Here is a 23,912-nt window from a genome sequence, read left to right on the forward strand (position 1 = left end):
CAGTGATGAAGAGATACCAAGATACTTGCAACGTGTCGGCAGAAAATTCTGACACAGTGATTAGCTATGTAGTCGCTGCACAATTCCCTTGTGCAATGTTCAGTGGCAGTTAAGTGGCAAATAAAAAGCCTTCTTAGTCTCTGCTTTTATATTATTCTAGTGTCTCTTGTTAGGGGCCACGAAGTAAGGGCTTGGAGTAAAGAGTACTACAGAGATCTGTTTAGCTGTCTGCACCTCCTACTGGAATGACGAGGAATCAAGGAACAAGGAGTAAAACCAGAGTCTTCTTGCATCACAGTCAACAGTGGCCACTCATTAAAAGTGTGTTGGGAGTGGTTATTCTGAAGCCTTTAAAAATAGAAGCCTGCTATATGGTAACGTGTTTTTCTTGCCTCCCTAGTAACTATTAGCTCTTTCATGGGCATTACTCGTCTACTTATCTCCAAGGCAAAGGAATGCTGGCTCCTTAATATTTGTTAATTATACTGATTTCTGACACTAGAGAACTTGCCGGGGGGGTGGGGGTACTGAGGAACATAACATATTAGAAACAGGACCACACAACAGAAAAAAATCATGCTGAGTCTCTAAATAAATGGTTCAATGCTTCAGATTCTGCAACTGTCTTACTTCTCTTTGCTATAAATGGAGGCAATTGATAAGCTCAGTGGTACAAAAAGAATTGCAGCAACATGGCATTATATACTCCATCTTATCACTCTGTAAAATTAAGTATTTGGGTTTTGTGATCTTTCAGCAAACTAATAGATTTACAATGGAGAGACAGAAATGATGAATGTAAGACATTTGTGTTTGGCTCATTAGCTATTTTTTTTTTTTTTTTAATTCTCAGTTACCTGTAAGGTCTGCATCAATATTTCTATTTTTCAGATGGAGAAACCGGGGTTCAAAAGGTAAAGTGACTCAACCAAGGTCATCCAAACAGTAAGTGGTAGATCAAGAAGTCTAATCCCTGTCTGACTCCAAAGCCCTATTTTTCACCAATGGAACATAAAATTGATTACTATAATCTCAGTCCCTAAAAGAAGAACTGAATTTCTAAAATTGAGACTTTAATTAGCATCCAAGGATAATCCTTTTATTTTCCTTAACTTTTCATAGTCAAAATAAAGATATGGGCAACAAAATTAGAATTCTAACAGTAATGTAGTATAATAAATTTATCAGCTATATTACCTTATAGCCTCATCTTCTAGTTTCTTTTTCTGTATTAGCTCTGACCTTTTTCTTTCAATTTCCTTCAACTTGTCACGTTTGATCTTATGAAGTTGTTCAAGCGCTAACTGCTGTGTATTATAGCTTTCTCTCAGTTCCTAAGGAGAAAATGAAAATAAATCAATATGCCGTTGATTTAAATATTTTTGTCTTATGTACTAATGTGGCATTTTCATTAAGAGACAAAAATCTGAAAGCAAGTTAAACTAAAGTAAAAAGAGTAAAAGTTTAAAAAATATCTGAATGATTAAAAAGTCCTGAATACAAGTATTTAAGTCCTGTAACCACTGAGGACAAATATATGTTAAAATCATGTACTTTTGTATTAATTCATTTCTAAGGAATAAAGATAAGCCAATTTCATAAGCCAAATCTTTGATTTGATACTTTATTTTCAATAAAAAACCCCAATCCATTAAAAATGTGGGGAAACAGGGGTGCCTGGGTGGCTCAGTCAGTTGAACATCCAACTCCTGGTTTTGGCTCAGGTCATGATCTCAGGGTTGTGCAACCGAGCCCTACATTGGGCTCCATGCTCAGCTCGGAGTCTGCTTGAGATTCTCTCTCTCCCTCTCCTCCTCCCCCCTCTCACACTGGCCCGCTCTCTAAAATAAATGAATAAATCTTTAAAAGAATATGGGGAAACAATCTGCTTATTATTTGAAGAGGTTTGTTCAGTCATATTTTTTACATATGTAGTTTAACCAAGTACCCATAACTTATCCAGTGAGATCCTGAACTAAACACAGAAGCAATATTGAATAATTTAGTTAAAACTAAAAATGGAAAAGATAATGTCTACCTAAAATCATGACTAGAGTAAGCCAAAATAATGAAAAGTATTGCAAACAGGAATTGAAATAAATACTTGCTTATTGAGCATCTAGTGCTATGCAGTGCCAGAGATATGCAGGGGATCAAATCCAGGGCCCTCTGGCTCTCAAGTTTGCAGTTTTTGCCCTCAAAGAGCTCAAAGTCTCAAAGTAGAGAAAAGTGCCAAGATGTGGGTTAGAGATAAGCACCTTAGCAGAAACCTGTGGTTATCTGTTCAGCATTTTCCTTCTGTCTTCTTCTAACAGCACCTTTCCAACAGCACCTGCCCCAACCCTATTCTGTGCGGTTGTGATCTGTGAGATTGTGAAGAATCTGTCCCTCAGAGTCCACTCAGGTGCAGTCGTTTAAGCTAGGCCTAACTAATCAATCACAGCACCCCACCTCCCTGGCCAGAAGGACTGGTCCAAAGGACATGCACATGGATCCAAGCTGGGCCAGAATCCTTTCCTGGGATTCAGACAGACTGAAAAGGGTCTGAGAAAGAAGTCTTTCCTTCTCTAAACTCATTAAACTGGGATAAGGTAAACCTGGAGCTGTCCCACTACCAAGTGAGGCCACTGGGGTGGAAATGAAATCAGTACAGAAAACAGGGAAGCAAAGACTGCAGGCAGAGAGAGGGAGGCCTGGGGGAACCGCCTCTCCAACTGCATTTCTATGTCTAGGAACTGCCCCTGCCCAGTAGCACTTCTACGGACTCAGTAAACAGTCCTGGTACTCTTCCAGTAACTACTCTTGTTAGCTTAACTAGTTTGAACTGAGTTTCTTTTACATGATATCTACAGAATCCTGAACAAGAGAGTTTAAAAAGGCTGGAGTAAGGAAGAGAAAAAAACCCCAAACCAAAAAACCCCCACAAAAACCTAAAGTAATCAAGAGGTTTCATGGCAAAGGTAGAACCTTCAACAGTACAGCTGACCCTCAAATAATCGGGTTTGAACTGTTTGTGTCCACCTATACACAGATTTTTAAAAATAAATACAGCATAGTATTGTAAATGGGTTTTCCTTATGATTTTCTCAATTTTCTTTTCTTTAGCTTAATTTTAAGAATACAGTATAATATATATATAACACACAAAATTTGTGTTAATCACTGTTTATGTTATAGACTAGGTGTCTGGTCAATAGTAGCCTATTAGTAAGTTTTGGGGAAGTCAAAAGCTGTACACAGATTTTCAACTATATTGGGCATTGGCGCCCCTAACCCATGTGGTTCAAGGGTCAACTATATTGGTAGAATGTTTTGGTAACAAAATGTTTTGAGGTATCTACCCACACACAATAACAAAACTCTAAACCAAAAAATCCTCCAAAACAAACCCCCCCCAAAAGCCCAAACTCAGTTTCTTTCCAGAAATACAATATTTTATAGGTGAACCTTTTTAACTTGATTGAAGTGATATATATGATCTGAGTACAATGTGGTATAAGTCTGAAGACTATGTCCAAAATGTCTGAGATCAAGACTTGCAGCTTAAGCCAATAATACAAATACTGCATTCAGGGCAAAGTTTCCACAAATCTTAGCTTTCAATAGTTCTCTCGGCTGCACTTTTCTCTAAATTCTACTGAAAAGCAGAGGATATGGTGGTTGCAATCTATGGAGAAGCAGTCTGGCTTAGTGATAAGGACTCTGAGAACACAGGTCTGAATCAGGCTCTGTCAGTGGTGGGCTGAGTAACATCAGGAAAGTTACTTTGCCGTTTCCTCATCTGTAAAATGTACTTAATTATAGTACATGCCTCACAATACTGTCGTGAGGATTAAATGGGTTAATACCCATAAAGTGCTTATTATAATTGTGGAGGGCACAGAGCAAGTTCATAATAATTTTAGCTATTATTATTGGCTGAGGTCATAAAGGAAAAGAATTGTTAAGTTTAAAAGGAGAGTAAAGCGGAGCCAAATTAATGTCTGATCTTCTTATGGCTGCAAGATTAGCCCTTAACTTGTCCTGTAAGATACTGCTCTAAGTCTTCCTTTACCAGCCCTTTTCCTCCAGTGTCTGAGTTCATGAGCTTCCCATGCTCCCCAAGGCATCCTGGGCCTTCCTCTATCATAGTCAGCGTCTCCTGACTATATGGTGGCCTCCTCCACTGGAGTGAGTTTCTTGACAACAGGACTGACTTTCATCAAGGTATCCCCATCCCAGAGGGCGGATATTTAATTAGTATTTCTTATATGAATGAGAATGCATAAACAATAGTCTATACATATTAATAAGATTTGAAGAGCACTATAAGGCTTGCCAGAAACCTCCTCTGCCTAACTGCAATAATCTTAGCAATTCCTAACACTAGACTCATTCCTCTGGATTAAGTCACTGCTTCCCGGAGGCCCTGGTTCAATAGATGAGTTAACTGAGGACAAGTAAATTAACCAGCACTTGTGGATAGAACTGTTGGCAGTCTTAAGAGAATGACAAATCTTCTTTCTCAGGTTAAGGAAGTTCTATTCCTAATTTGCTAGTAAATTTTTCATGTTTTAATCATGAATGGATTTTAAATTCTATCAAACACGTTTTCTGCATCTAATGAGATAAACATACCATTTTTTCCCTTTAATCTGTTTATAAGGCAAATTACAGGTTTTTGTATGTCAAATCATCTTTGCATGACTAAGATAAATCAATTTTTTCGGTCATTACGGATTATCCTTTTTTATAAATACTGCTTTTGTCTTTTTAATATTTTTTAGAACTTTCACCTCTATGTTAAACTGGCCCATAATTATCCTTTCTCATACTGTTCTTATAGGTTTTGATATGTTTGTGATAGCTTTGTATAAGTTGGGAATATTCCCACTTTTTCTGTATTTTGAAACAGCTGTGTAAGACTATACTTGATCTTAGCCAAAAGGCTGAAAAGCGATAGAAACAGCTGTGTAAGACTAGATTTACTGGTTCCTCCAGTAAAAACGCTGGGCTTCTCTTTTAGGGAAGATTTTAAACTATAGATTTAAAATATTTTATGACGATAGAGCTATGCAGATATTTTATATTTTGAGTCAGTTTTGGCAAGTGGTAATTTGTTCATCCACGTTTTTATATTTATGTGCAAAAATCTGTCATAATATCCTCTTTAAAAAAAAAAAAGATTTATTTATCTGAGAGAGAGAGAAAGTGAACGTGTGCGCCAGCAGACTGAGGGGGAAAGGGAGAGAGAGAATCCCAAATAGATTCTCCACTGAGCGCGGAGCCTGCTTTGGGGCTCGATCCCAAGACCCTGAGATCATGACCTGAGCTGAAACCAAGAGTTGGCTGCTTAACCAAATGAGCCACCCAGGTGCCCCAATATCCTCTTCTTTTAATGTTTGCAGCATGTTTAATTATATTTCCTTTTCATTTCTAATTTTCTTTATTCCTACCTTCTTTCCTTTTAAAATTGATCTTGCCAAAGGTTTAATTTTATTAATCTTTAAAAGAGTCAAATATTGCTTTCTTGATTCTCTGTATTAAATGTCTTTTGTTTCATTAATTTCCTTTTACTTTTTTTGCTTTATTATGCTAGTCTTTTTCTAGCTTCTTAAGTTGAATGCTTAGCTTATACATTTTCATCTTTTTTTCCCCCAGTATAACCATTTAAGGTCAAATGCTAACCATCTAGGTTGAATTTCTGCTTACACTTACTAGCTGTACGACCTTGGGCAACTTCTGTGTCTTAATTTACTCCTATGAGAAATGTGGAGAAGAGTAATACCGACCTATATCACAGGGTTAATGTAAGGATTCAATAAAGAAGACACTTAGAACAGTGTCAGTCCCAGAGAAAGCTCTTAATAAACCCTAGCTAATATTAATATATCTTCATTTATGAATCAGCAAACAGCTACTGACCCCTGATATGGCTGAGGAGGAGTCTGTTAATTTACACTACCCCCCACCACTCTCCATTTCTCAGTGTTGATATTTACTGGTTAATCTACTTAGCACTTTTATAACTTAAAAATATACTTAATCTAGTATTTCATTTTTCACAAACATTTGACATTTGCAACTCTAAATTTTTTTTCTCTTTTTATTTTGAACACTTTCAAACCTGCAGAAAATCTGACTAAGTCGCAGACACTGATGCTTTCACCCCAGATAGTTCATCACTATTCTACATAACTACCATGCCAACACCAGTACCAAGCTACAGACATTTAACACAGCCACAAAGTATTACTTAATATAGAGTTCATATTAAAAAATGTCCCCCCTAGTGTAAATACTGTCCTCAATTAATAGCTTTTTTTCTGATCCATGATCCAATCAAGGGTCACACACTGCAGTTTGCTGTCATGATTCTTTAGTGTCCTTTAGTCGTGGCTCTTTGGTTTCCTTACATATGGAAGATTTCCTCCATCTTTTATGAGATTCACATTTTTAGAGTGTGGGTCAGTCAGTTGTTTTATAGACCAAATTACAATTTGGATGTGTCTAATTTATTTCCTTACACTTAGATGAACTGTTTTTGGCAAAAACAGTATAGAGGTGATGTTGTGTTTCTTTCAGCGCAACATATCAGGAGACACATAATGTTGGTTTGTGCCATTTTGGTAATGTTAAACTTGACCACTTGGTTAAGATTGGTTTACTTAGTTTTGGGCCTGAGCGTACCTCAACGTGGCTCAACAAAGCACTCACAAATTTTTTTAAATCCAGCATCTATTTCTATTGTTTTCATTGCTCAGAGTACTTATTCTACCATCCTGGTAGAAATGGAAGACGGAGAGGGGCCTGGGTGGCTCAGTCATTAAGCGTTTGCCTTTGGCTCAGGTCATGATCCCAGGCTGCTGGGATCGAGCCCTGCATTGACCTGCTTCTCCCTCTCCCACTCCCCTTGTTTGTGTTCCCTCTCTTGCTGTCTCTGTCAAATAAATAAATAAAATCTTAAAAAAAAAAAAAAAAGACATGGAAGATGTAACTCGCTGAACTTCAACCACTAATACTGAAAACCTCCTATAGTGACAGGAAGTAATCCTATATTCTGATTTTGCTTAAAGAAAGCATATAATATTCTTTCCAAAGGCCAGGCCTTAAAACAGATTCAACTGACAAAATACAGCTCAGCTCAATAATGTGATATAATCAGGACAAAAAATTTTTATTAGTCATGAAAAAAAATCATAGCAGAATGCAAATTAGCTCCTCAAACTTAACATCCCCAAAACCCCAAAACAAAACAAAAAACCCTGAACATCTGTGTAGCACTTTAAAGTGCCTTTACACATAATACCTACATTTGATCTTGATAACATTCTTGTAAAATGCATATAATGATGATCATTTCCGAGGCTCAGAAGATTAAGTGACTTGCCTAGTTTTGAACTATCTCCACTATGTCATTCAAACTCTAAGCCATACCACAGATTCTGTATTTACTTTCACGTAAATTACTAAAATATCTTTATTAGGTAAGAACATTTTAAAAATTAAATGATTTAGGGGCGCCCGAGTGGCTCAGTCGTTAAGCGTCTGCCTTCGGCTCGGGTCATGGTCCCAGGGTCCTGAGATCGAGCCCCGCATCGGGCTCCCTGCTCAGCGGGAAGCCTGCTTCTCCCTCTCCCACTCCCTCTGCCTGTGTTCTCTCTCTCGCTGTGTCTCTCTCTGTCAAATAAATAAATAAAATCTTAAAAAAAAAAATTAAATGATTTAAAGGAATTTGAAACAACAGTATTTCATGTCCATTCTAAAGGGGGGATAACTGTGAGTCAAGAACACAAAAGCAGCATTCTGAGTAAGAGGAGGCTACATCAAGTCTTAGTGATGACAATTAATTAACCCTAGTGTGCTCGTTCTCTCAGAGCCTGTTAAACAACAAGAGGTATCACCCGCCTCCGTCCTGAATCAGGCCATCAGTAAAACTCAATTTTAGAAGCACTGTCTACAGTAACTGAGGACTAGTCAGTAAGGCCAGAATGACAAAGCCCCAGTGGAAAGGTTTAGGGTAGAGGTCTATGATAAGCCCCAATTCTGGTCTTGACAGATTCCACTTTCTAAGGAATAGTAGTACCTCTTCAATCATTATCCCAAGTCAGCAGTGGTGACCTTCCAATGCACTTTCCAATGCACTGAAAGTACTGTGGAGATTCAGGGTGATCCCTACCCTAAGAACATCAAAAAAATTTGTATGGCACATAGTAGTTCACAAAGGCACTTCTGTATATATGCTATCTCATTTAATCACCCTAAGACTCTGCAAAGAAGGCAGCACAGATATGGTCAGCTTCATTTTGTAAATGAAGAAAGCAAAATTTGGAGGTTAAATGACAAACAGTTACACAGCTAGCAAGTGGCATGGGTAGGACTAGAACTCATTTCTTCAGATTCTGAGGCCAATGCTTTCTCACTAACTCACTGCTAAAGATACGACAGTGCGTCAGTTTCCTTAATGGAATAAGGGCCTGTCAAATGTCTCATCTTTGAACCCACACTTTGCTGTGTGTCCTAGTGTGACTTGAGCAAAAGAATAAAAATTACCCTTGATCCAGTACACGAATATTACAGGGTCCAGTAGAACATAATTTCTTCAGACAAATAATTTTAAATATTATAATCCCATTCCACCACAAGTAGGCTAAAGGAGTGATCACTCCAGATGCTCTACAGTCTCAAAGACCACAGATTAGAACTCATAGCCTGTCTTCCTCCAAGACCAATGAGGCCAATTTTCTCTCTCGCCTGTCAACCCACCTAGTCTTCCTTGTCATCCTTTACCACCCAAATTCTCATCTCTAAAATGCTGTTTATTCTTGATCTGACCCAATCTCCCATGCTTCCTCTCCTCAAATTCTTCCACTGTCCGGGAACTTTCTATTTGTGTTCACGAAGCTCCTCACATAACTACATAGCTTTTCTGAATGAAAATTCCCTTAGCTCTTTGTCCTTTTGGCTGATCCCTTAGGACACTGCTTTTCCTCTATTTCTCTCTCAGTTTATTACCACTATTCCATTTACATCAGGGTGAGGGGATAACTAAAGTTATTTTCCTTGCTCTTCACTGCCATTTCCAGACCATTATCTCTCTTCCCTCTTACGAAGTCATGCTTTTCTGAGGCTCATACCATCTTGCAACACCCCCGTCCTCTTCCTCTTTATTGTCATCTCTTGATCAACTGGTCTAATCCTCATTCATTAATCTTCACTACTCTCCAAGGTTTTGACATCCACATGGATTTGATCAAAATCTCAATTCTCCTTTTTACTCCATTTAACTCACCATTTGCATTATTACACCTTGAATCTTGTCATCATAGAAACAGAACTACCACTGATTAAATATCCCGTTCTTTAAACGTAAGTTCTTATCCTTGGAGCTCTTCTTGTACCTGGTACACCCAATGACCCCATCACTTTTTCCTTTTTCATTAGCACCCTTTCCTCTCCTCACACCCCTTCACGTCCAGTCCATATTTCAGAGTTCATCTTTACTGTAATTATTGTGTCAAGATCTGCAACTCCCTGTCCCTCCCTTGTGGTCATGTCTACTAAAACCTCAAACCTGTATGAACCTATGAACCTACTTCACCCTTCTTTGTGCTTTTATCTAAGAAGCTGAACTTTGGTGGGGAAAAATCATACAATTAGGCATGCTGCTTTCAATTTATATTCATGACCTCCAACTTCACACAGGCATTCAACATTGCTCAGCACACCTACTGTTTTCCTCTACTAAGCATACACTCCCTACCCTCACTGAGATTTCTATTTCACACCTACTTCTCTCTCCTGAAACAGAACTACCTAATCTTCCCTAATTTGGGAGTTCCCAAAACTCCCTAATCTTGCATCCATTTTTCTCACTACCAGCTAATAATCTTGCCTCATTAAACCACCAGATTGGAACTCCCTCATCTTCCCATCTCAAAAATCAGTAAAACTTCCAGCATCTGCACCCAGCTTCTAGTCTGGTTGGACTTACTCCATGTCCTCAACTACCCAGGAAGATTCCTTGCAATGGTCCAACTTGCTTCTGATTTTAAGTCTTTAAGCTGTCAGCTTCCTACTCTCTACAAGCAAATTTAGCCACATTCACGCTCATCTTTTCCCCATATGTTACACTCAAAGTCTTTTTATCTAATCCTTAAATCTATGCTCTGGATTATATCTCAATCTGGTTCCCTTGGACTCTATCAATTACCACCACCTTATATATTCAACCTCAAGCTCTCACTTCCTTCCTCCCTCTCCCTTCTGTCTCCTTCAAGTTTGTGTGTGTGTGTGTTTTAAAGATTTTATTTATTTATTTATTTATTTGAGAGAGAGCGAGAGTGTGAGAGAGCACAAGTAGGGGGAGCAGGAAAGGGAGAAGCAGGCTCCCCGCTAAGCAGGGAGCCCAACTCGGGGCTCCACCCCAGGACCCTCGGATGGTGACCTGAGCCGAAGGCAGACGCTTAACCGCCCGAGCCACCCAGACATCCCTTTTTTTTGGCATTTAAAAAATAGCCTTTACTTAAGAGAAAAAAATACATGGAGTCACAAGTGTTCCTAGAATGTGGGATACATGGTTCTCTGCTGTTTCTAATTCCTGTCTACTTTTTTTTTTCATAAACTCTATACATCAACCCTAAAATGCTGTGTATTTTTTGAGAACATTCAAAACCATTCATTCACTCCACAAGTATTTATTGCCACCCACTAACGTTCCATGTACTCCTTACAGGTGCTGAGAATTCAGCAACGAGATATTCGGCTTGGCCAGGCAATCACCATTCAGACAGACACAGTCAGTTACCTCACCAGCTCTATTCTCTCCATTTCCATTCCTCTGTCCTAACTGAAATTATCTCTTCCCCACGTAAGCATATGCCTCACAGAAAGCTGATACCACTTCCAAGGGTGGTCCTGATTATTTTCTCCCCAGCCTTCTTGAGATAAAATTGACAAATAAAAATTGTATATGTTTAAGGTATACAACTTGATGTTTTGATATTAGTACATGGGAAATGATCACCATAACTGCATCAATTCACGTATCTACCTCACATAGTTAGTTTTCTCTATCTTAGCAAATCTCAAGCATACAACACCATACTGCTAACTAGAGTCACCATGCTGTACATCACGTCCCAGAACTTATCCATCTTGCATAACTGAAACTTTGTATCCTTTGTCTTTCAAGTCTTTCTTAAACACCCCCCCTCCCCCAAAAAAACCTGTTTTCCTTTGACCTCATGCTTTCTTTGCACTCTCCTCCTGGAGCTGTTTGTTCACACTCACTCAGCCCTTCCTTAACTCCCATTCATTCCTGATCTGCTGCAGTTCAGCTTCTGCTCACTTAACTAAAATGGCACTTTCAGAATGGTCTTCAAAGGTCTCACTGACGATTCCATGGGTATTTTTCAGCACTGTGTTAACTGACTGCTTGCAGTACTTTGCAGTGATAACTATAGGAGGCCTCTTTTCTTGCTTTCTGTGACAGCAGTCTCCTGACCACTCTTACCCCCTCTTAGTTTTAATCCTAAATTGCCTCTGATGAAAGTATCAACAAGCAGTGAAAGGGCTGGAAGGCAGGAAGCAGAAGGAAGAAAGCAAAACAAGAGACAAGAATAATCTGCTGGCCTGTGGAGAATCAAATGCTAACTGAAATAATCAGACGTTGTGAGTGAGTACAGCCCCAAAATCATCAAACCTCATTCTGTAGATAAAGAAATGTAGGGTAAATTTCTGTGCAACCTATAGCACAAGTTCTAAGACCAGATAATCCGGCCACTCATGCCACCACCATAAAGGAAAGGCTGACACCATCTTTCCAACTTGTGCTACCTTTGCTTAAATAACAAATGAGTTCTACTTATCGTGTTCTTGTCTTCACTGTGGGTGAAGACATACACATATATATACATGCAACTGCCCTACTGCTGTAGAATGCACAGTCAAAATCTAGGGTCACCAAGAGCTAAATACAAAGCACCTTTCTTTAAACTGTATTCAAACAGAAATTCATTGAGTATTTGAAATACTCTGTGTGCTACAAATGACAAAGTGAGCTATTTATTTATGCATATGATTGAAACATTTTTTATTTAAAGTGCAAGCATGTCTAACCATGAGGCCTGGTAACTAGACATAAGTAAAGCTGTCCCTGCATTATTGGCTAAGATTTTTCCTTACAGCAGTATTAGGAAGCAGCCTGGTATATACATGACATAACCTTGCCCTACATTTCAGAAGGAGTAAGTTTTATTTTAAACAGTAATTTTCAGTGATATGGGTAAATGATTTAATCTCACATTCCCTTAGCTTTCTTTTAAATTGAATCAGTAACCATCCCAGCAGTTAACCCAACACACAGGGATGTTATAAGGGAAATAGGTAGTTATTTCTAAGTGTTTTGAGTTCCTCATGAGACAGGTTACTCCGGGCAACCCCATGAATTTCTGGCATTAGACTCAAACAGGCAGTTAGACAGCAGAAGGCTATTCAAGCAAACAGAAAGAAAAAAGGTCCACATTGTGTATGTTGTTTCAAACAAAGATACTCAGATAAATGCAAAGAATAGTCTAGTTTTTAAGAAAACAGTAAAGTAACTCAAAGAAAAGGAGCTAGATATTAGAAAATAACCTTAAGTAAGAGGAAGAGGTTGTTGAGACAGCTTAGCAGAGACAAAAGGCACTGCAGAACAGAGTCATCCATATTCCCACACTGTAAGATAAGGCAGATAAAAAGCCAATTAAACTATGTACAGATTTTTAAAAAATTATGTAGGGAAGATAACTTGGCTGGCTTATCTGTCCATCAAAGACAAATTATTTGGTTTTCTTTAACATTTCTTCTACAGGCTATATGCTTGTATAAAATGTATTATTAACATTATTCACCTAAAATTTCCCCTCCATAACTGAAGCCACCATGGTCTCTTTTCTTTAAAATGTTCACTCTGTAGTTGGTGTAATATTATTCTAAGTCAGCAAAAGTCACATGAAGAGATAGATAGCTGTGACTGTTCCCAAATTGGAATGATGTGCCATCAGGCTGGTTTTTACCTTTGAACGCTTCTTTCGCAGGTATGGCTTCGGTATACAACTAATACTACACAAAATGACAGACATACAGTAGAGGTTTTGAGCATCTGCTCTGCCACTGCAGCAAGTAATGAATCATGAACTTACTCTTCATGCAAAGTTCAGAGTGCCAGATTATGCTTTGGATTTCACTGATTATTGCATTACTTCACAAAGGTTAATTACATTATAACAAAGAAACAAACAAAAGAATTTAGTATGTTATAAAAGCCTCTACCATTAGAACTATTTTAAATAACTTTCCATATCTACCATCTTAGAATTTTGCCTAAGGTCATGTTGGCTGAGATCAATTTTCTATACTGACAAAGGCACTTATTCTTAAAATGTATGGACGCCAATAAAAACAGTCAAGAACTGGAAACCATGGTAAATGATTGTTTTTGTTACATAGCAATGTTTATAATATCGACAGAGAACATTAAAAGCAATCTTGTAATCCTGGTATAGCTCAATTATAAGATAAATTACACAAATATACTACATATAACAATAAGAGCTTTAGTTACTCAATCCACAAAATCAAAACGAGGAAGAAGGCAGCTAACTAAAAATGAATATAACAGAAGATAAGTACCTTTAGTTGATTGTTAAATGAATCCATTTCGGAGAGTTTAGATGCAGTTTCTTTTTCAAGAGCATCTAATTGTTCTTTAAGTCTTTGGCATAATTCTTCCTTTTCCAATGATTTTTTATGAAGCAAACCAATCCCTAAATCTGAAATACAAACATCAGATAGTTTATAGTTGGTAGAAATTCTTCTGTCACTACTGGTAATTGACTTTTACTCTCACAATATATCTAAGTCAAACTTAAACTTACACAGTGATGTATGCCAACTACATTTCAGTAACACTGGAAAAAAAAAAGACATATAAATTTAAAATTGCTCCAATGGTAGTCTACATGATGGCTATTTCATAATTTACATAACTATTCCCTTTTGGATTGCCATTAGGTTGTTTCTAATTTTCTACTATTTATATAAAAATGTTGCAATAAATATCCTCGTACATGTATTATAAGCACATGTGAAAGTATTTTATGTGGCTAGGAGGTGAAAGAACTGCCATGTAAAAGGATTTGAACACTTTAAATTTTGACAGAAACTGCCAAACTGTCCTTCCAAAAAGGTAAACTAATATCAAATGACACCAAAGTACCTGTTTCTGATCTCCTCATCAAAGTACCTGTTTCTGATATCCTCATCAACACTGAATATTATCAACCTTTTTTCATTTTCTCTAATTGGCAAAAAAATGAAACCTTATTGTTATTTTAATTTGTATTTCCTTGATAACAACTGAAATCAAATCAACACCTATTTATAGGCTAATCTGCCCCCCTTCTGGATTGCCTCACCCCATCCACTGCCTTTTTTCTTCCTGTTGGGTTGTCTTCATTTCTGATTTGCAGCAACTCTAAATTCTTGTTGTACTGTATGTATTTCCAATGCTGTACTGTTTATGATGTCTTGCCTCATGAAAATGTTTACTTTTGTATCATCAAATCTGTAAATATTTTCCTTCATAGCTCTAGGGATTATTTGAAGAAATGTTCCCAACACTGAGATTATAAAAATGTTTTCCTTCGTTTTTGTAACGTTTTTTCTAGAGGCATTTTTTATGTTTATCCTCTTAGTTTACCTAGACTTTATTTCTGTTCCCCACCTCCCTTTCAGAGTCAACCGTCCCCCAGATTACTTATTGAAGTGACACTGATTACTGAAAGCCCATCCTTTCCCCACTGGTGTTAAATGCCAACTTTATCATATCCTAAACTGTCATATATATACAGACCTGTTTCTAGACCCTCTATTCAATTCCATTGTTCTATGTTGTCTTTCTGATCAATAATATACTGCCTTAGGGACTAGAGCTTTCCTAACTTTTTTTTTTTTTTTTTAATTTAAATTCTATTAATTAACATATAATGTTTGTTTCAGGGGTCCTAACATGTTTTGATACCTGGCAGAGCTAGTGTCTTCCCCTGACCAATGTTACTCTTTTTCAAGTCTTGCCTAATCTTGCACGTTTTCTCTTCTGGGTGAATCTGTGAATTATCTTGCCAGGTTTCATTTAAAGAAACCTGAATGGAAGAACTGAGTGTATGGGACGAAGTGGTAGAGAATGACATCTTTACAGCACTGAGCTAGATCCTTCAGGAACATAACATATACCTCCTTATCCAGGAATCTTTAGTATCTATCAGTAAAATTTTATAGCTACACATTTCTTTATCCATAATGAGAATACTAATGTAAATGAGACCTTTGTTCATGATATTTTCTAATTAAGTACTTTTGATATATAGTAAAAGTTACTGATTTTTACATGCTCACTTTTTATCCAGACATCTTGCTAAATTCTCTCATAATTCTCTAGTGGTTTTCCAGTATTTCAACAAATATTTTCTCAAGAAATTACACATCTGCTATGTGCAAGGCACTGTACTATGTTCAATAGCAGGGGAAAAAGAAGGACAAGGCATGGGTCCTAGCCTCCAGTAGTTCAGAGTCTAGTTCAGTTGGGAGACAAGCAATGTGGAAAAAATCAGTTAATTTACATTCAAAATGAGCATCATGAATAATGGATGTTTCAATACTGAATGTGAATAGATCATATCTATGAACACCATGTTAGATAACTGAAAATTAAGAGAGGCAATGTGGTGGCACGGTGGGCTTTGGACTCAGACAAGAATTTGAGAATGACTATTGCACCACCTTGGGCAACTACTTAATCTCTCTGAGCCTCAGTTTTGCTGAGCTGCACAATGGGAATAACAATACCTACTTCACTGGGCTGTTGTAAAGATTGAAGGACACAGTGCATGAAAACTACCTAGGATGGTGCTTGGCACATGGTTGGTAATCTTCAGTGGCAACAGAGATACAGAGAGGAATCTAAGGGATACAGGGTACTTTGCAAACTGCAAACAAAAGCTTCCTATTTTGAACCAATAACTGTAATAACGGGTGACTTGGATCACATTCTATAAGAAAGACTAGCTCTACCAGGTCCCCAGTATTCTACATTCCATTCACAATCCAAATACTAAAACAACGAGGGTGATGCTATGCTTTCTGCGACTGCACAGGTCAGGAGGGCTGGCTCATCCTGCCTCTGGAACGCCTGGGGAGGGGTGAGGTGGGGGTTGATACACTTTGAACAGCCAAGAAAACAATTCTGTGCAAGGAAGACGGTCTGAGAAGAGACATGGGCAGACCATTTCAGTGGAAGGTTAGAGACGCAGCAGGAACAGTTCACAAAAGTAAAATTCTCTATTCCTGGTGTTTCTTCCACGTACCGGGCCCTTCACTAGGACACCATTCTCAGCTTCTTTCCACCCCTTCAGTAATTGGTGAGCTCAGGATAAGGACTTGGGCATACACAGCCTAGACCCTTCCAATCCCTTGTGTTCTTGAGACTGAACTGCCCACAGTAAACCTGTTCTACTTTGTCGGACACCCGGTTGTTACAGGAGTGGCTGTCCCACTCACAGGTAAGCCAGGCTGTCCAATATCAGCTTTACCAAAAATGAGGCAATATTTTGGTCTCTCATATGTCTTGCTTCTTTGCCTTATTTCGCTATTTGTTCAGAACTTGGGCAAAGACGAGGGATGTTGTTTACTGGACTTCCTAAAGAGCCAGAAGTATAATAAAGAGCCCTGGAATGGAAAGACTGACAGATACTCAAAGAGAGACATTTAGGATACTTCAGTTAGTTCTAACACAGTATTTGCAGATTTACTTTTCTTTAAGTAAACCTTTCTTCTGTTATATTGTTACTGGCATGCTATCCAACATAGAGATTTTTTTCAGTATCCTGGTTGGGACTTGGATCAAGAAAAATGTTACAATCCACAAATTACCTTGGACTATTTTGTTCCAAAGGTGTCAAGAGGGCCAAGCAGGTAAAAGTCTTTATATGAATCAGTTAGGTGATATGAAAGGTCTGGGAAGGGCATTCCATTCTGCTTAGGCCTAACACTGCTGTACACTATCACCCAGAATCTCACAGGCTTGGTCCCATGGTAAAATCTCCTGAACAGTTCTTTACCATTAGTGTAGGATTTGCCAAAATGCACATAACATCTGTGATTTTTTCACACTATTCTGAAATTTTAAACTACAGACAAGAAATGCTATGTATAACAGAATAATGCTATTTGAACAAGTAACAGAGTATGACTGGTACGGTCATTCGGAGAAGAATAAAACAGGTAAAACAAATATTAGAGACTTACCAGGTGTGTTACCGAGTTGCATGTTCTTAATTCTTTCATTTAATAATTGCTTCTCAGGTACCAAATAGATAAGCTTATTTTGATAATCCTTATTTTAAAAAAAAAAAGTTAAAAAAAAATTAAAATTCTGTCATGTTGTCTGAGAATTTTTTGAAAACTTAAATACATGATTTAATCACTCTTAAAACTTAGTATAGGAATAATACATAGCTGTAAACTGCTTACAATTTATGAATAAATTAGGATGGAATTATGTGTCATTTAAAATACAAATATTTAAACATAAATCCATTTATGAATGACTGGCTGGAGAAAAGGTGGTGAAGAAAGTCCTTATCAATGGGGTGTGTCTAGAAGTCTTACAGTTTTCAGTGTACTGATAGATGTCCGTCCACAGGCACAAGGTGAGAGGTGCCTTTGCTATCAGCTAAATGGTATTTGTAAGCAGGTCATGACACCCCAGAATAAATATCAAAGAGAAACTAAAACCTCAGGAGTAACTAGGGAAGCACGTTTAAATCAGACAGGAAATGTTATTTGGCCTCTGTCTGTACCAGCTGTGACACAGCAAGAAGACTTTGTTAATTAATTGCTAGTCTATACAGAAACAGAAATTTAGTAAGAGAACGCCAAAGATGCAGAATGCTCCCAGAGTTCTTATTCTGCAAACCACGATAACTGAGCTAGACCCTACTGCACAGGTAAGGAAGATTACTAAGTCCCTGAGGGACATACACATTCAACACTCTCACCAGAACTGTGAAAAAATAACGTTAAGTCAAAATTTCCTAAGAGTAGTAGCAATAAACTTAGTTTAATGTATAGGTATACCTACACATTTATTAAAGATTTAAAAGTCGAAGTGATAAACATCCATTTACGTACAAATATTAAGCAGAATTTAACCAGATGTCTAGTAGAGCTTTAGGGGGCATCGGAGCTTCCTGATACTATATACAAGATGGTGTATATTTACATCCTTCTAGGTAGGAAGTCCATCAGAGACCCAGAGGGGTTCATCACCCCAAAACAAAAACTATTCTATTAGGAAGAATTATGAACAACTGCTCACATTTATGGACGATTCAGCAGCAAAGGACTAACCTGAAGTTCTTGTTGGAGTTGCTTGATTTCCATAATTTCCAGGTCACACTGCTTATCTAGAACTTCCAGCTCAGTCTTTTGAGTTTGTTTTCGGAGTCGGACATCTTGAAGTCTGCCTGAGATCTGCTGATGTTTGCCATTCTATAGGAAGAGCATAAAAATATATGGTAACATAAAATGCTAATGGGAAAAGCTCCTATCAGGAGAATCATATTCTTTTTCTTTTTTTAAAGATTTTATTTATTTGACAGAGAGAGAGGCAGCGAGAGAGGGAACGCAAGCAGGGGGAGTGGGAGAGGGAGAAGCAGGCTTCCCATGGAGCAGGGAGCCCAATGTAGAGCTTGGTCCCAGGACCCTGGGATCATGACCTGAGCCGAAGGCAGACGCTTAACGACTAAGCCAGCCAGGTGCCCCAGGGGAATCATATTCTTATTTAAACTTTTAAATGTCATTTATCATTTATACTAAGTCTAGATAAATATCTAAAACTAAGTGGGGGGCACCTGGCTGGCTCAGTCTGTAGAGCATGTGACTCTTAATCTGGGGGTCGTGAGTTCGAGGCCCACATTAGGCATGGGGCCTACGTAAAAATAAACAAATAAAATAAAGTGGAATGTGTTCTAAGGTTGTATCTGTTAACTCCAGACAGTTATTATTAGCAGGAAATGTACCATTCTCAGAGCATAAGAGCCCAGATGTTTATATGAGTAAGCACAAACATAGCACACTGAATTTTTTCTGAATTCAGCAGTTAGGCATTAATATATAATATTAAAATAGAGACAGTCTCAAAGAATAATGAGGAGAAACAAACATCTACATGTGACTTTCAGCATTACCTTCTCTAAGCTTCTATTTCTACCCTCCACGTTGTCATCTAACTTCCTCTAATTAAACAGGGTCCAGGAGGGCCTTTTTGGCCACAATTCTCTTCTCCTACACCAAATATTCCTTTCCTCTTCTTCTGAGAAGTAGGGGAAAAAAAAACCAAAACAAACCAGTAAAGATTCTTAATGGAGGCTAAGGAGAAGGGTGAGGTGTTATGGGCTGAAGTGTATCTTCCCATAATTTATATGTTGCAGTCCTAATCCCCAGGACCTCAGAATGTGACTGTATTTGGAGATAGGGTCTTTAAAGAGATCATGAGGTTAAATAAGGTGATATGGATGGGTCCTAATATAACCTGACTTATGACACGAGAAAATCTGGACACAAAACAGACACCAGAGATGCACAGGCAGAGGAGGGGCCATGTAAGGAAAGAGCTAGAAGGCAGCCATCTGCAAGCCAAGGAGAGAGGCCTCAGAAGTAACCAAACCTGCTGACATCTTGATCTTGGACTCCAGACTCCAGAACTGTGAGAAAATTAATTTCTGTTGTTTAAGCCACCCAGTCTGTGGTATTTTGTTATGGCAGCCCTAGCCAACTAATACAGCAAGGTGAGGAGGAGAAATGAAGCTTAAAAATCACTGATAATTTTTTTACTGAAAAGTATGTTTTGTATTTGAGAAACACATGCTAAAAGGAATATGCTGTGTCCACCCTACTAGTGTCCACCCTAGTGATAGTAAGATAGCATTACTATCTTCAGCATGTATAGACTCTGGACCTTCCAGACTCAGCACATTAATCTGTGCTACTGCTTGGTATGCAATCCAGGTTCTTGGGGGAAAAGCGATGAATCAATTGATCAATTTTAAGGAAAAATATAGTCAGACAGAAATCCAAGTAGCTACACAAAGAAGTTAAAGATTTTTAGGCCTGCTTTGTTGTACTATGGCATGAATACATTGTGATATGCTTTCCTGTCCATTTGAAGGCATAAAATAGTACCTATGACCACAAATGTGATTTTTAAAAATTTTAATTTCAATGTCATCAACCAAATAAAATGTTAGACTCTAATTAAAGAAGATTTAAGCCTGGCTCTACAACATGGCTACACATGTATTTTTGCAAAATCCTATTATACTATCAGGTCAGGCTTATGGAATCTAGGGCTGTAGTAGAATAGTATGCCTTCCCTACACCCTTTCTATCTTCTCGCCTTGCATTTGCAACAAAGCCTTTTAAACAACTTGACTCTCTGACATCTGATGTGTAAAAACTGGTAAGCATACTGGCCAATATTAGCTAAGAACCATTATCCTGCAGAACTGGAAGGAATCCTAAGAGACCATTTAGATCAGGAGTTTCAAATCATTTTTTCTTTTAGCAGAACCCTTTTTTCCAAGCAAATCTAGATAAACTCCAAGAAAAGCAAAGCAGGTAACTGTGGAGCTTGTCTGTCATGAGTCATGGGAAGTGCTGGGGAGAAGGGAGCACTGCCCTGCTGCCTTGGCATCCCCCTCCCACTGCTGGTCACCCCTCTGCGGACAATCTTCTAGACACCAATTTCAAAATAGAAAATTACTAAACTAAAAAAAAAGAAAAATTACCGAACTAGCACAACTCTTTATTTTACAGACGGGCAAAGCAAAACACAGAGAAGGGAAATGTCTTGCCCAGGAATACGTAGTTTGTCAGCTTCTGAACTGAGACCGAAACGTAATTCTCAGCATTCTAAGTCATTGTTTGGTAAACTATATTGTCCAGACTGTTAAGCATACATGAAAACATGACTATTTAATCACATGGAAATATCATGTATTCATGAGGTAGGTTTAAAAAACAATGACAGGGGCAGTTCAGTCGGTTAAGTGTCTGCATTTAGCTCAGGTCATGATCCCAGGGTCCTGGGATTGAGCCCTGTGTTGTCGGGCTCCCTGCTCTGCAGGGAGTCTGCTTCTCCCTCTCCCTCTGCCACTCCCTCCTCCCCCTCCCCCCCCACTTGTGCTCTGCTCTCTCTCTCTCTCTCGTGCGCACTCTAATAAGTAAATAAAATCTTAAGAAAAAATTTAAAAAAAAAAGACATTTTTCAACAGGTAACTCTAGCATCATTCAGAGAAATTTCACTTAAACTTCAGCCATACCAATGCTTCCAACTCGAGATGAAGACTCTTCTTTTTAGAGTTTAACCTGACAATTTCTTCCTGTTCTCTATTCCTTTGATTGAGAAGCTCCTGTCGACGAATCCTCTCCCATTCCAAACGACGTTGTCTTTCCAGTTCCTGTTTTGCTGCCTGAAAATAATGAATTATATTAAATTTTTAAATTAACAATTTTGCATCATTCAAAAACTGATGGGATGACAAAGATAAAGGTGAGGCAGCGTTTAGCACTTAGTGGGCTTCAGTGCCTACGTTAGGAAACTGGGCAAACCCAGTTTTATCAGTAGGCCTAACCTACAGACTTCCACAAAAGCAGTATCACCCATCAGACTTTTTTTTTTTTTAAAGATTTTATTTATTTATTTGAGAGAGAGAGAATGAGAGACAGAGAGAATGAGAGGGAGGAGGGTCAGAGGGAGAAGCAGACTCCCTGCCGAGCAGGGAGCCCGATGCGGGACTTGATCCCGGGACTCCAGGATCATGACCTGAGCCGAAGGCAGTCGCTTAACGAACTGAGCCACCCAGGCGCCCCAACCCATCAGACTTTTTGATTGCTTCATGGGACTATCTTCTTGTTTGTAGTTACTTTTTTCTTAAACAAAAAGACAATTTCAGAAATGTAAATGTTACCAGGAATAATCGCACCTTTATTCTGGTATCAAGGAAGAAAAATCCTTCTCCTGACATTACTTCAGCGTCATTATGATTTCTGTGCTCCATCCCAAGCCCCTTAAAACAAAGCCAGTCCTCGTAGGGACACCACACAACAGCATTTATCCCAAGGACCTGTGTAAGCCCACCCTCGTGCTTCCCCTCCAGACCTTTGACTCCCCAGTCTCAGCTTTCTGCTTCTCCAATTCTGTGGCCTCTTACTCTGGATCCTAAGCTTACTTTTGTTCATGCCCTGCCTGGATAGACTTCTTCCTCTGGCTCACTAACCTCAGCTCCTCACTCAACTCAGCTTTGCAATCAGTCCTCCTCTGAATGACTTATCACCTGCAGACAGGCCTTTTCTCCCAGTTACTGGCCCTGAAAACGCTTCACAAGGGAAGGAAGGCTCAGAGTTGGAGAGGATAGGTAAGAATGAATGATGCAGAGAAAGAGGCACAACAAAAATACCCATTTTTAAATCAAATGGAATGAAGCCACTTATTAAATATAATCATTTTCTGAGGAAAAAAATAACTTAAAAATAACCTCTCGTCTTTCTATCTCTTTTCTCCTTTCTTCCTCCCGCTGTCTCTCCAATTCCCTCTGCTTCTCCAAGCGTTTTTCTAATTCAAGTTGTTTCTTCCATTCTTGCTCCTGTAATTCTCTCTGTTTGCGCTCCCACTCTTCCTTTTCTTTCTGAGCTTTACGTTCTGCCTCCCTCTGCTGCTGCTCCATCAGCGCTTGGCGTCGCTTCTCCAGTTCCACGTTCCCTCGCTCGTAGTTGGCCTTCCGCTTGTCCTCGAAAGTAACTAAATAAAGCATGTTGTAAGCACTCTCGCATGAAGAGCCCAACAACGTGGACACCAGTTTCAACACTCTCATGCCTCCTGACCATTTGAGTGCTGTTACTCTGTGGATACTTCCCCTAAGGATAATTTTAACTCAAATGTAAATAGTAAAGTATTTAACTTTTGTCTAAGAGTATTCATTTTTGGAAAACAAATTTCTAAGTTTGAATCCATCTGAGAGAGAGAAATAATTTTACTGTTCCTGCCAATAAAAATACTTTCCAACTTTTTTCTCAGCATTTTCTTCAAGGACAAACAAAGCTATATGGCTATATACTTGTTTTATTTGATATAGTTCACTAACTTTTTAATGCTTTAAAACATCTACATATATACTTTTTCAACCAATATTTAAACTTTTCTTTACAGCTAAAGATTTCATCACAAAGCTTGCTCCAGTGATTTTTCCTAAAGTGGGAGAAACATTTTAACTAGGATGTCTAATACACAGACTCTTGCCAAATACATACACTGCCTCTTCTTCCTAAATACACTTCTCATTTTTTACTATCTTCATTTTATTGATGTCAAAATCCAACCCATTCATCAAATAGTTTTCTCTTATATAAAATATTAATAATGTAATGATTCTAAATACTCGTTTACATCTCAAGGTAAAATTTAAGAGAACCCACTGTAAATATTCAGCTTAGACACTCAATGTTACCTGGTAACTTTTTCTGAGGTTCCTCTTCTTGAATTTTCTGATATGAAGGCAGAGTTCCATTAATAGAATCAATTTGCTTTCCGCCTCTAAGAAAAGCAGACAACAAACGAATTTAGCATCACGCAGTCTGAGAATTTCTAGACTGTATATACAGTTATACTACCAATGACTAGAGCCATTTAATATTTAGAATGCAGTATTAAAGACATTTAGAATGCAATATGGTCTAGAGTTACAATGTACAGCAGGATATGGACTGTCTAGCCAGAGAGATCTGGATTTGCATCACAGTTTAGCTGACTGCTATCCATGAGCAAGTGTGTTCTT

The 23,912-nt window shown here is 38.3% G+C and overlaps 1 protein-coding gene across 15 annotated transcripts in view; it reads right to left on the bottom strand.

The window, feature by feature from the left end:
• ITSN2 (intersectin 2) overlaps positions 1–23,912 on the bottom strand; it is a 141,462-nt gene that overhangs the window by 68,798 nt on the left and 48,752 nt on the right. For all 15 annotated transcript variants that reach the window (XR_010405463.1, XR_010405462.1, XR_010405461.1 and 12 more), the window contains 7 exons: positions 23,586–23,671; positions 22,617–22,879; positions 21,402–21,551; positions 18,430–18,570; positions 17,326–17,413; positions 13,654–13,793; positions 1,198–1,334 (listed from right to left, as the gene is read on the bottom strand). Coding sequence is in view for 10 of the 15 variants with exons in the window: in XM_064571927.1 (XP_064427997.1) it covers positions 1,198–1,334; positions 13,654–13,793; positions 17,326–17,413; positions 18,430–18,570; positions 21,402–21,551; positions 22,617–22,879; positions 23,586–23,671 (1,005 nt within the window). In the remaining 5 variants the exon portion in view is untranslated. The remainder of the gene's footprint in view (positions 1–1,197; positions 1,335–13,653; positions 13,794–17,325; positions 17,414–18,429; positions 18,571–21,401; positions 21,552–22,616; positions 22,880–23,585; positions 23,672–23,912) is intronic.

The sequence above is a fragment of the Mirounga angustirostris genome, unplaced genomic scaffold (assembly GCF_029215605.1).
Source record: "Mirounga angustirostris isolate CCGP_5_RB_7025 unplaced genomic scaffold, mMirAng1.0.hap1 SCAF_10, whole genome shotgun sequence".
Classification (NCBI taxonomy): Eukaryota; Metazoa; Chordata; class Mammalia; order Carnivora; family Phocidae; genus Mirounga; species Mirounga angustirostris.